This window comes from Delphinapterus leucas, chromosome 7, assembly GCF_059928025.1.
Source record: "Delphinapterus leucas isolate spDelLeu-1000000601 "Yukka" chromosome 7, BTC_Dleu_Yukka2, whole genome shotgun sequence".
NCBI classification, from domain to species: Eukaryota; Metazoa; Chordata; class Mammalia; order Artiodactyla; family Monodontidae; genus Delphinapterus; species Delphinapterus leucas.
Window position 1 is genome coordinate 10,088,616 of NC_143135.1, and position 13,169 is coordinate 10,101,784.

General features: G+C 43.7%; 1 protein-coding gene across 1 annotated transcript in view; it reads left to right on the top strand.

Annotated features, from left to right (window-relative positions):
* DDB1 (damage specific DNA binding protein 1) overlaps positions 1-13,169 on the top strand; it is a 31,484-nt gene that overhangs the window by 8,745 nt on the left and 9,570 nt on the right. The window contains exons 9-21 of the mRNA XM_022591834.3: positions 152-268; positions 873-975; positions 4,385-4,460; positions 4,556-4,664; positions 7,833-8,011; positions 8,108-8,271; positions 8,350-8,457; positions 8,618-8,825; positions 9,626-9,721; positions 9,830-9,941; positions 11,474-11,597; positions 11,901-12,065; positions 12,791-12,885. Of these exons, the coding sequence (XP_022447542.1) occupies positions 152-268; positions 873-975; positions 4,385-4,460; positions 4,556-4,664; positions 7,833-8,011; positions 8,108-8,271; positions 8,350-8,457; positions 8,618-8,825; positions 9,626-9,721; positions 9,830-9,941; positions 11,474-11,597; positions 11,901-12,065; positions 12,791-12,885 (1,656 nt within the window). The remainder of the gene's footprint in view (positions 1-151; positions 269-872; positions 976-4,384; positions 4,461-4,555; positions 4,665-7,832; positions 8,012-8,107; positions 8,272-8,349; positions 8,458-8,617; positions 8,826-9,625; positions 9,722-9,829; positions 9,942-11,473; positions 11,598-11,900; positions 12,066-12,790; positions 12,886-13,169) is intronic.

Here is a 13,169-nt window from a genome sequence, read left to right on the forward strand (position 1 = left end):
ATCCAGTAGAGCATAAGAAGCATCCGTAAGAGCATAAGATCTTCTTAGAGCATGAGAAGATCTAGTAGGGTTGAGTTTCTTTTGGATGATAACTCTCTCTTTAGGGTGGGTCTGGAGCATTCTAGGACTAGCATTGTTCTTTCTTTTTCAGCTCAATGTTGACAGCAATGAACAAGGCTCCTATGTAGTGGCCATGGAAACCTTTACCAATTTAGGACCCATTGTGGACATGTGTGTGGTGGACCTGGAGAGGCAGGGGCAGGGACAGGTAAGGGGGTCATCCTGGAAAGGGGTAGTTGGTATGCCCACTCAAACGGTGTCCTCCTGGGTCTGCTTAGCTAGAATGGGGAGTGTGCACTGCAGATAACTTTTAAGAGCCTCACTCACTAATTTCCAATGATGTGAGGATAACTACCATTTATTGAGTGCCTATCTTGGTCTGCCAGGCAGTTTACATACATTATCTATAATCACACAAGCACTGTGTTAGATAGGGATTCTTGGCCATTTCAGAAGTGAGGAAACTTAAGGCAGAGAAGGATTAAGCAACTTGTCCAAGGTTACATAACTACTAAATAGCAGGTGTGTCTGCCTTCAGATCCTGTGCTCTTTCCAGTAAACTAGGTTCCCAGGGTGGAAACAAGCTTGCTAGGAATAGTGGTAGGAACCTTTTGCTTCTTGGACTAGGATATCGTGTCTGCTTGATAAATTTGAGAGACTTTGGAGATCAACCTCTGCTAAGTCTGCATCCTCAAACCTAGCTCCACAACAAAGGGTCCTTGGTTTTAGGCATAGCTTGTTTACTTTCTGAGCATCAGTCTAGTTGCCCCAGTCTGGAGCGGGTTATTTAGAAACCTTTTCTCTACTTGCAGCTGGTCACTTGCTCTGGGGCTTTCAAGGAAGGCTCTTTGCGGATCATCCGGAATGGAATTGGAATCCACGAGCATGCCAGCATTGACTTGCCAGGCATCAAAGGTATCCTTTTGGTGGACATAGGATGCAGATCTTACTTGAGTGACTTTGGCCTCATTACATGTCATGAAGACACTTATGGGGGGGAGCAGATCAAATGAAGAGTAAAAAAATTCATAATGCCAAATAAGCGGTAGAAGCTTAAATATATTGAAAAGTTCCAAAGTAAACTTAAAGAGAATATTGACCAAAATTGGATAATGGGGCTTCCCTGGTGGTGCAGTGGTTGAGAGTCCGCCTGCTGATGCAGGGGACACGGGTTCGTGCCCCGGTCCGGGAGGATCCCACATGCCGCGGAGCTGCTGGGCCCGTGAGCCATGGCCGCTCAGCCTGCGCGTCCGGACCCTGTGCTCCGCAACGGGAGAGGCCACAACAGTGAGAGGCCCACATACCGCAAAAAAAAAAAAAAAAAAAAACTTGGATAATGGAGTAGAGGAATGGTGGAAGAAAGATTACAAGTGAAATTTAATGTTGTTTATATAAGGGAACTGATAGAATCCGTAAAGAGAGAGAAGACTGAGAATTTCATAGAAAGATGTACATGTAAAGGTAACTTCTAGAACAAAAGTACAGATCTTTGTAAATTGCAAGAGAACTATAATAATCAAAAAGATCAAAGAAAGACTACATAGTGAAAGACTTCTGTAATATACAAACAGTAAACATAACCTAAAATAATATAACAGAACTGATATCAAACATCTGTATGAGTAACTCATATATCAGATATCTGGTACCAGTAAACAAATGTGCTAAACTCACCTGTTATAAGAAAAAGATGATCAGATTGGATCATAAGGCAAAAGTTAATTCACAGTAGTATATAGGAGGCACATCTTAAAAAAAAGTAATTCAGAATATAAAAAAGTAAGAGGATGAGAACGTATTAATAAAAAAATAGAGGTTTATGAATTAGGAAGAGATCATAAAAATACAAAACTCAAGAGAATCAACTGAAAAGCTAACAGGCAATAAGAATTCATTAAGGTAGGATATAAAATTAATGTTCTGAAATCAGTAGTTTTCATGTAAAAACACAATTAGAAGGTATAGTAGAGGGAAAGAGACAATTTACAATAGGAATAAAAAGATAAAATACCAAGGAATAAGTTTAACAAGAATTGTGCAAAATCTATGTAAGGAAAACTTTAAGATACTCTTAAAGGATTAAAAGGATAGATTGATCAAATGAAAAAGACATGCCAAGGTCTTATAAGTTAACATTATAAAGCTTTTTCTCTCTGATTTTTATATTTAATGTATTTCAATAAAAGTATCAATAGGTTTTTTTTCTTTGGCCTGGGCAAGTCAAAGTCCAAATGGGAAACAGAAGCAGCAAGAAAAGCTAGGAAGGGCTTCCCTGGTGGCACAGTGGTTGAGAGTCCGCCTGCTGATGCAGGGGACATGGGTTCGTGCCTCGGTCCGGGAAGATCCCACATGCCGCGGAGCGGCTGGGCCCGTGAGCCATGGCCGCTGAGCCTGTGCGTCCGGAGTAACGGGAGAGGCCACGACAGTGAGAGGCCCGCGTACCGCAAAAAAAAAAAGAAAGAAAAGCTAGGAAAACTTAAAGAGCAATGAGACGGGCCTAGTTACCAGATATAAAAACGTACTATTAAACCTTAGAAATTAAAAGTTTGGTTTTGGTGCACGAATAGGCAAGAGTCCCATGGGCAGACTCAAATGTCCTGAAATAGACACAACTGTATGTGGGACTTTGGTGTACAATAGTGATGGTATCTCAGGTCAGTGAGGTAAAGATAATTCTTTTGAATAAATGGTGTTGGGATAACTGGAGTCATTTGGGAAAAGATAAGTTTGGATCCATACTGCTCAGTGTATACCTTGCTAGAATCTAAATGGATCAAAGACTTAATGTAAAAATGTGAAGCCATACAAAAACTAAAAGAAAAAGGTGGTGAATTCTTTTCTAATTTTGGAGTGAGGATAGTCAAACAATGACTCAAAAGTACAGAAGCCAAAAAGAAAGATTAATAAACTATCAGCATAAAAATAAAACACTTCTGCATGGCAAAAACAAAACACTGTAAGCTAAGTTAGAAGAAATGGCAAATTGGATAAAAACGTTTGTAGTTCATCTTACAGGCAAAGGCCTAATCTCTCTTAATTCATAAAAAATTTCTAGAAAGACCACAAAATTTCCTGCCCCCAAATTAGCAAAGTACAGGGATGGACAGGTAACAAGCCTAACTTACAATAAGAGAAGTGCAAATCAAAACAAAATAGCGATACTATACTTTACCAGATGCCAAAGTCGAAGTTTGACAACACATTGTGTTGATGAGGCTGTGAGAAAATGAGCGTGCTCACTGAAAATGTCTACGGAAACTACAACTGCATCTAGTGATTTGCCCCGCAAGCCCAATTCTGGGCATCTAGCCCATAGACCTTTATATGTATAAAGTGACATAAATACAAGATTACTCATTGTGGTGTTGTATATTGTGGCAATATACTGAAAAAGGGTCCATCAGTGGGAACTAACTAATAAACTGTTACATCCATACAATTAAATACTGTGCAGGTGTCAAAAACAAGAAACTATTCTGTTATGATAAAGGCCCAGGCATATATTAGATGAAAAAACAAGGTGCAGACAGTTTGTGATAGGCTATTGTATATATTGGCTTGCAACACAGTGTTTACCTATTTTCCTAAATTAAAAAGAATTGGAAGGATAAACTATTATTGTTTACTTATTTGGGGGCTAGGTTGGAAGGAGAGGTATAGGGGTGAGACTTCTGTGTTAAATATTTAAAAAATAAATTTTGGGACTTCCCTGGTGGTTCAGTGGTTAAGAATCTGCCTGCCAATACAGGGGACACAGGTTCGAGCCCTGGTCTGGGAAGATCCCACATGCTGTGGAGCAACTAAACCCATGTACCACAGCTACTGAGCCTGCACTCTAGAGCCCGCGAGCCACAACTACTGAGCCCATGTGCCACAACTACTGAAGCCCCTGCGCCTAGAGCCCAAGCTCCGCAACAAGAGAAGCCACCGCAGTGAGAAGTCCGTGCACCGCAACAAAGAGTAGCCCCGGCTCGACACAACTAGAGAAAGCCCATGTGCAGCAACGAAGACCCAACACAGCCAAAAATAAAATAAATTAAAAAAAAATTAAAAAATAAAAAACAAATTTTGACTTTGAGTCATGGAGATGAATTATCCCATCCAAAATCAAATGAAAAACTGAAAAATATCAGGCTCAAACAGCTTTAAAAATATCTAACTTCTTCAGAGTCTTAAAGCTAGGGAGGAACAGAGTGGGTATTTTATCTCAGGACTGACACCAAATTTCTTGCTCTTCCTGTGGGGTTAGGCTGCTCCTTCCTTAGATTGTGGGAGCGGAGTGTTGGTCTGTGCTGTGCCTCTTAATCTTTGATCTTTGTTCCAGGCTTATGGCCCCTGCGGTCTGATCCTAATCGGGAGACTGATGACACTTTGGTGCTCTCTTTTGTGGGCCAAACGAGGTAAGATGAGTCTGGTGCCAGCTCCAGGTGCTCATGTGAAGGTTGCAAGGTGGGGCAGCTGGTCTGGCTGACCCTGGCCTTCCATTCTGCTGCAGAGTTCTCATGTTAAACGGAGAGGAGGTGGAAGAAACTGAACTGATGGGTTTTGTGGACGATCAGCAGACTTTCTTCTGTGGCAATGTGGCTCATCAACAACTCATCCAGGTAGTAACGGAGAAAAGGGCGGGCCTCGTTTACACTTGAATTTGACCTAGAGTGCAGTACAGAGCACTACCGGATTTTTGGAAGTCAGTTTTTATGGCTCTAAAAGTAATGTAAAAAGGCTAGGGAAAAAAACTGAAATTACCTAATCACCCACTACTGAGAGCAGCTTAATTAACTCTTAACTTTGGAGTTGTTCCTTTTAGCTTTAATTTTTCTTTGCAAATGTATATATGGTCGGCCCTTTGTATCTGTGGGTTTGGATCAGAAATATTTGGGATGGGAATTCCCTGGTGGTCCAGTGGTTAGGACTTGGCATTTTCACTTCCATCCCTGGTTAGGGAACTAAGATCCTGCAAGCCAAGTGGCATGGCTGAAAAAAAAAAATGGGGAGAAAAACTTCAGAAAGTTCAAAAAGCAAAACTTGAATTTGCTGTGCACCAGCAGCTATTTACGTATCATTTACACTGTATTTACAATTATTTACATAGCATTTACATTATATTAGGTATTATAATCTAGAGATGATTTAAAATACACTTAAGGATGTGAGTAGTTTATAAGCCATTATTGTTCCATTTTATATAAGGGACTTGATTGAGCGTCTGCGGATTTTGCTATCAGCTGGGGGATTCTGGAACCAGTCCCCTGTAGATACTGAGGGATGACTGTATATTGTGTTTATTCACATTTTCTTTTATGGATGGGATCATTACATATATATATTTTTGAGGGTGGGCAGGGGGATATTGTTTTCTCACTAATTATATCCTGTCTTCTGAGACACATTTTCCCCCCGTGTTATAATAGTAGTATATACTTATTTGGAGAATACTGAAAAGCACAAAGAAGAAAAAAAACTAGTCATAGGCTACCATCCATATATGACTTTTGGCAGCACTTTCAGGGTGCTAATTATTATAACCAGAGTTCTAACTCTGTTCAGATCCTTATCTTAAATCTTTCTGTGATATGGGGGGCATATAGCCTTTTGGCACTTTCGTTAGCTGTGAGAGCCTGATTTCTTCACACCTCTCAACGCCGGGCAGTCTTTTTAAGTTTGGAGTGACCGTGATGCTCTTGGTTTTTTGCACACCCTCCTCACCTTTTGAGCCGTTCTCCACACTGAGCAGAGTCAGTGATTTGCCTGTGGCAGGTATAGCACTTGAGGGCCTGAGGACTATTGAACTGTCTCTATCTTTTTATCCTCTTGGTCTTCCTTTTAGGCAACAGGCAGTGGTGGGTTTGGTAAAAACCAGAGGGAAGCTTCTGTTTGTTGAACAAATGTGGGAAGTGCCCAGTTACTGACTCATCGCTTTGTCAGTGTTTTCTAACTGGTGGCCTGAATACTGGCCCCAGCTCACATATCTCTTGTTAAAGGGCTTTCCTGTTTTTTTTTTTTTTGATTTTCAGAATTATGCTGCTGCCCTGGTTTTGTAATTTACACTAGACCAGACCCTTCAAAAGCTGATTTCCTATTTTATACCAGCCCAATTATTACTAATGATGGATTTCTTCTCTTTTTTTTCAAGGGCAATATTAGGTTTTTTATTAAAATCTTTAGTCTTCCCCATTGAAGCTTCTGAAACACCTTTGTTCAGCCATCAAAAGGACCACATTTTCTGTGTATGAAACCAGAGTTCTGCTTTCTGATCTCTCCCAAACTAGAGCCTTTCCTTTCTCAGAGCTGTGATCCTGCAGCCTCAGCTCGGCATCACACCCTGTCCTTGGTCCTCTAGACCCTGCACTGGGGCTTGAAGACAATCACCCCTCCCCCTTTGGCTCCTCTAGCTTTGAATTACACGTAAACCTTGCTGGCCTTAAAAAAATACCTTCTAGACCCCAGAACTTCCCTCCAGCTATTGCCCTATCTCCGTCTTCATCTAGATTCTGGAATCAAAAAAGTCTGTCTACACTGGCTGTCTTCCTTCTCCTGTCTTCACTGCAGGCTGCCTGATATGACCCCTCCTACTAAATTGGGCACACATTCCAGTAGCTGGTGCCTCTTTCTTGAGATGTGTCCTTCCTGAGCTGTCCACTTCCCTCTTTTCTAACTTTCTTTCTAACCCTCTAAATGTGCCTTCTCATATACTTTTTTTTTTTGAGGCTTGTTTTTAACTTTATAGTGATGTCTTTTTTTTTTGAATTTTATTCAAAATAAATTTTTTTGAATTAAAAAAAATGTTTTTTAATTTAAATAAATTTTTTTATTTAAATAAATTTTTTTTAATTTAAATAAATTTTTTTATACAGCAGGTTCTTATTAGTTATCTATTTTATACATATTGTTGTATATATGTCAATCCAGATCTCCCAATTCATCCCACCACCACCCACCCCCTGCCACTTTCCCCCCTTGGTGTCCATACGTTTGTTTTCTACAATGATGGGCTTCTTTACCAAATGGAAAGACTAATAACCCTTTGAAGTATTATGTAATCCCATTGTAGTTCATTAGTATGAATAACAGCTTGTAGTGTTTCTGCATCCCCCATAGGGTTTATAATTCTAAAGGGCTTTCCTCTTTAAGTAGAAACTCAATTTTGATAAGTAAGGTGTATTGATACATAATAGTGTTATCAACCTGCTTTTTGTTTTATTTCAATAATGAAATAAATGTATAAAATGTATTCATACATAGTAAAGAACTTGTATATTTTGGATATTTTATTTATTTTATTTATTTATTTTTTGGCTGTGCTACGTGGCTTGCAGGATCTTAGTTCCCTGACCAGGGATTGAACCTGCGCCCTCGGCAGTGAAAGCGCGGAGCCCTAACCACTGGGCCGTCGGGGAATTCCCAGAACTTGGATATTTTAGAGACCTGATTTTTGGGTTGAGAAAAACAGCTAGACTTGTAGTTGCAGGTCTTATTTACTCCATCGGTACTTTTCCATAGGTTGTGTTACCCAAGCCTTACTCAGAGTGAAACAGGCCTTCTCCTTTTCTGCCTGTAGGTATGTAAGCTGTAAGCTGCTTGAAGCCAGTCTTCTTCAGGGCTTCAGCTAAAAATGACATCTTCATGTAATTAATCATTGCAGAACTTTGGAAAAATATATCTATGTGGCAGAGGAGCTTATTCTTAGGGTTCCACCAGGGCAGCATTTACCACCTTCTCACCCCTGTTTAGATCCCTGCGGGGGCTTGGAGACATTGCTCTTCTTTCTCTAGATCACTTCAGCATCTGTGAGGTTGGTCTCTCAAGACCCTAAAGCTCTCGTCAGTGAGTGGAAGGAGCCTCAGGGCAAGAACATCAGTGTGGCCTCCTGCAATAGCAGCCAGGTAGTAGTAGCCGTGGGAAGGGCCCTCTACTACCTGCAGATCCATCCTCAGGAGCTCCGACAGATCAGGTGTGTGTTTATCTGTCTGCTCTTTTTGCCCTCCCTGTTCTCTGGGACTTCTTTGATCCTTGGATTCCTTCCTCTGACATATTCTTCCTTGTTCAGCCACACAGAGATGGAACACGAAGTGGCCTGCTTGGACATCACCCCTTTAGGGGACAGCAGTGGAATGTCCCCTCTTTGTGCTATTGGTCTCTGGACAGACATCTCAGCCCGAATCGCGAAGCTGCCCTCTTTTGAGCTACTGCACAAAGAGATGCTGGGTGGAGGTGTGTTTCTTTTAAGGACCTGGGTTGGGATCAGAATCAGAATTTGGAACAAGAACTTAATGTACCTCTTTCCCACAGAGATCATTCCTCGTTCTATCCTGATGACCACCTTTGAGAGTAGCCACTACCTCCTTTGTGCCTTGGGAGATGGGGCGCTTTTCTACTTTGGGCTCAACATCGAGACAGGTGAGACTAGCACCTCGAGTCAGGGGCTCTTCGGAAAATCTGGAGTATTGGAGTTGGCAGAGTTCTTAGCCTCAGGGTGCTGCTTTTGAAGCTTCACAATCCAGCTGTGTGTCCTGTTTCGTTTCTTTCCTTTTTTCTCTGGATACCGTTCTTTCTGTAGGCCTGTTGAGCGACCGTAAGAAGGTGACTCTGGGCACCCAGCCCACCGTATTGAGGACTTTCCGTTCTCTTTCTACCACCAACGTCTTTGCTTGCTCTGACCGCCCCACTGTCATCTACAGCAGCAACCACAAATTGGTCTTCTCCAACGTCAACCTCAAGGAGGTGAACTACATGTGTCCCCTCAACTCAGATGGCTACCCTGACAGGTGAGCCTCTTTTTCTTTTCTCAGCGAGAGCCAGGAGTGAGGACATCGTGTTGTTTTCCTCAGACCCTCCCCTCCAGCCTTTTCCTAATGACAAAGTCCGTGATCAGCTGAGATGGGAGTATAGAGCATAGGTTTGCAAATCTAGGCTATGCAGTAGAAACACCTTGGAAGCCTTTTTAAATGTACAGAATTGTTTTTGAATCCTTCTTAGAGTTTGATTTGGTAGATCTAGGGTTGAGCCCTAGATCTGAATCTATATTTTTAGAAAACCTCGTAGGCGATTCAAATGATTAGTCAAGTTTCGGAACCCCTGATGCAGAGATCTTTATGTATTCCCCTGGAGCAGCGATTCTCAAAGTGTGGCTCCTCATAGCAGCCACAGCACTACCTGGGAACGCATTAGGAATGTAAATTCTCAGGCCTCACCCACGGATCCACTGAATCAGAAACTCCAGGGTTGGACCCAGCAGTCTAGTTTAACAAGCCTCCCAGCTGATTCTGATGCCAGCATGGTTTGATAGTTTGAGCATCACTGTTCTGCATTCAAATGCTTTAGTATTAAATAGTTAGTTGTTAAAAATCTCAGCCTAGGCCCAACCAGACCAATTAAATAGGAAAATCTCAGGGGCGGGACCAGGCATGTTTCCCAGGTGTGATTTAGCATAGAGTCAGTTGAGAACCACTGCCCTGGGGTAAGCTAGTGTAATTCTGCCTTGTTTTCCTTCCCCTTGTGGAGTTGCCTCATAGAATCCTTTCCTTCCTTGGGTCTACTCAGTCTAAACCCAGAACCTTCTTTCCAGCCTGGCACTGGCCAACAACAGCACCCTCACCATTGGCACCATTGACGAGATACAGAAGCTGCACATTCGTACGGTTCCCCTCTATGAATCTCCCAGGTGAGGGTAGGGTAGGGGAGCTGCAGGGGCAGGGGTGCCCTGGGGGTTGGTGTGGAGTGCCTCAGACTTCTCCTGAGGGGGCCCTGTTGCTCTGTACTTGTTCTACAGGAAGATTTGCTACCAGGAGGTGTCCCAGTGCTTCGGGGTCCTCTCCAGCCGTATTGAAGTCCAGGACACGAGTGGGGGCACAACTGCTCTGAGGCCCAGCGCCAGCACCCAGGTGAGGGCAGTGGACAAAGAAAGATGGTGTGAGAGCAGGGCAAACTGTTCTGTAAAGGCGCAGCTAGTAAATAGTTCTGGCTTTGCAGGTCATATGATCTCAGTCACAACTACTCAAGCCTGTCTGCCATTACAAAGGCAGCCATAGACAACAGGTGGGCATAGCTGGGTTCCAATAAAACTTTATTATTTATTTATTTATTTAAGAAAAATTTTAAATAAATTTATTTTTGGCTGCATTGGGTCTTCACTGCTGTGCGCGGGCTTTCTTTAGCTGAGGTGAACGGGGGCTACTCTTCGTTGCAGTGCACGGGCTTCTCATTGCGGTGGCTTCTCTTGTTGCGGAGCATAGGCTCTAGAGCACAGGCTCAGTAGTTGTGGTGCACGGGCTTAGTTGTTCCGCGGCATGTGGGATCTTCCCGGACCAGGGATCAAACCCGTGTCCCCTGCATTGTCAGGCAGATTCTTAACCACTGTGTCACGAGGGAAGTCCCAAAACTTTATTTAAAAAAAAAAAAAAATTATTTATTTGGTTACCCTGGGTCTTAGTTGTGGCAGGCAGGCTCCTTAGTTGCGGTTTGAGGGCTCCTTTGGTTGCGGCTTGCGGGCTCCTTAGTTGAGGCATGCGTGTAGGATCTAGTTCCCTGACCAGGGATCAAACCCAGGCCCCCTGCATTGGGAGCACGGAGTCTTAACCACTGCACCACCAGGGAAATCCCCAATAAAACTATAAAAACATGCAGTGAGCTGGATTTGGCCCCCTCATTAGAGGCTTGAGAAGAACTTTGAGTAAGCGTGGCTGTCAGTGATTTTGCTACTTGGTAGCCTTGCCTGATGAATAATTCCTTTTCTCTTAACATCAGTTTGGGTGCTTTGTGTAGGATATGGGTAACAGTGCAGTATAATAGGTAAGAGCATGGGATTTGGAGTCTGACAGAACTGACTCCAAAGTTTATATTCCTAGCTGCGTGACCTTGGGCAACTTCAGTTTTCTCATCTGCAAAATGATAATAGTGGGACAATATGGAGCCGCACATCACAGACCCAATGGAGATGTTAGCTGATCGTTTTATTCCACGTATTCTCTGCCTTCCTTGCTCGCAGACATCTGTGGTATGGCTTCTTCCCTTAATCCAAAGTAGAAGGTCTTTACATTTTTCTTTTTATTTGCAGTGCTCTCCTGCTCCTCCCATTGAGAGAGGTGGAAGCCTGTCACTTTACTAGGTCGCCTGAGTTTCTCGTTAGCTTTCTTGATTGTCGTAGCATCACTGTTTTAGTGCTCTTTAATGCCCTTAGATTCTGGCGGTGTTTTGGATTGCTGTGTCAATACCATATGGAATTTGGATCCTTAGCCTTGGTCCCTGAGTCCTCTTTGAAGCCCTCTGCTCTTTAGGCTCCATGCAAGCGGCCAGCCTTAAGGTTTCCTCGTTCAGACTCAGCCACTGTTCCCTGATCCTGCCTGATGCTCACACTGTTGTTCCCAGCACCCGTTCTGCTTTTGAGAGGGGTGATGTGTGTTCTCTCTGTTCCCAGGCCCTGTCCAGCAGCGTCAGCTCCAGCAAGCTGTTCTCCAGCAGCACAGCCCCTCACGAGACCTCCTTTGGAGAAGAGGTGGAGGTGCATAACCTCCTTATCATTGACCAGCACACCTTTGAAGGTGCAGATGAGCTCTTTTTGTCATTTTGTACCTACGTCCTCCCTAAGCTAGGCTCTTCTGGGTTCTGCTGTATTCCAGAATTTGATGGACACTGGCAGACCATCCTAGGAGGAGCAGAAAGGGGTGGGGCCTCTGAGTTGGCCGTGAGTCCAGAGTGCTGGGCCTCCTCAGGTCAGAATAGGTTGGTGAGGAGACAGGAATAGCAGGAGGCAGATCTACTTCGAGCTGAGCTGTGGGCCTCACAAGTACAGAAGCGTGCTTGCGTGGGGGTTGTCAGCCAGTCGCGTCTCTTCTCCCTTCTAGTGCTCCACGCCCACCAGTTCCTGCAGAACGAGTATGCCCTCAGCCTGGTCTCCTGCAGGTTGGGCAAAGACCCCAACACATACTTCATCGTGGGCACGGCCATGGTGTACCCTGAAGAGGCAGAGCCCAAGCAGGGTCGTATTGTGGTCTTTCAGTATTCAGATGGTAAGCGGACACAGTCTCCGGCTTTTGAGAGATTTGGAACTGGGAAAGTAAGCAGACTCTTTTAGGTTTCAGTCTCAGTTATGCAGAAGAACTTGGGTTAATTGCTGTGATGTGAGACTCATGATGTTTCTCTTAAGCTCTTGATGATCTGAATGAGTTTTGGAGTATGTGAGCAGAGGCACAAATAAAATCTAGCACGTGTTTCTTCCTTTTTCACTCTTTGAAAGGAAGGAAAAACGGGGAGAGGTGAACTATGAATAAGAGAGCCTGCCGACCAGAACGAGAGTTAGGAACCCTAGTAGGAATCCTAGGTGTGTTTCCCACTTGGCTGCTCAGCCTTTAAGGTCCTCTTCCCAGCGTCAGCACTTTGAGTTCATTTCTACATCTTTTCCCATCTCCCCTACTCAAGATGGTTCTAAAGACTAGCTGTCGGCCCCGAAATCTCGGAATAGATGGCTGAGATGGAATTTGGTCTCCATCTTGAGAGAGAGATCTGGAGTCTCAGGGTAGGAGACACATCCTGAATGCTGTGTAGACTCACTGCACATTTGGGGTTCACACTTCCAGTGGTGGTTAACCCCAGTGTGTACTGACTCTGTATTTCCTGCTATCAGATGAGTGGTTTTGGGGGCAGGAATTAGAGCCAGAGGGGAAGCATGGGATTCTTTTGATTAGTTAAAGTATGGGCTCATAAAGGAGACTTAAGAGTATCTTTTTTCCCCTAGGAAAACTACAGACTGTGGCTGAAAAGGAGGTGAAAGGGGCTGTGTACTCTATGGTGGAATTTAACGGGAAGTTGTTAGCCAGCATCAACAGCACGGTGAGGCTCCTCCCACTGGTGTCATGCCTTAGGCCTCACACCATTGTCCACAGAACATGTTTCCCTTGTATTTCCTGAAGCTGCACGTGTATCACGATTTTAAGGATAACAAAGTAGTGAGTATGGAGGATGGGGTTGGGAATATGGGGAGCTGGGGTTGGACCGGCAGCAGATTTGGGTACGTGGAGCCCAGTCACATCATCCTGAGTGCTGCGGGAATTGAGAAAGGGGTAAGAGCTGTGGTCCCTGCGCTTAGAAGGTCTTGTGTTGTGAGAATATTTCAT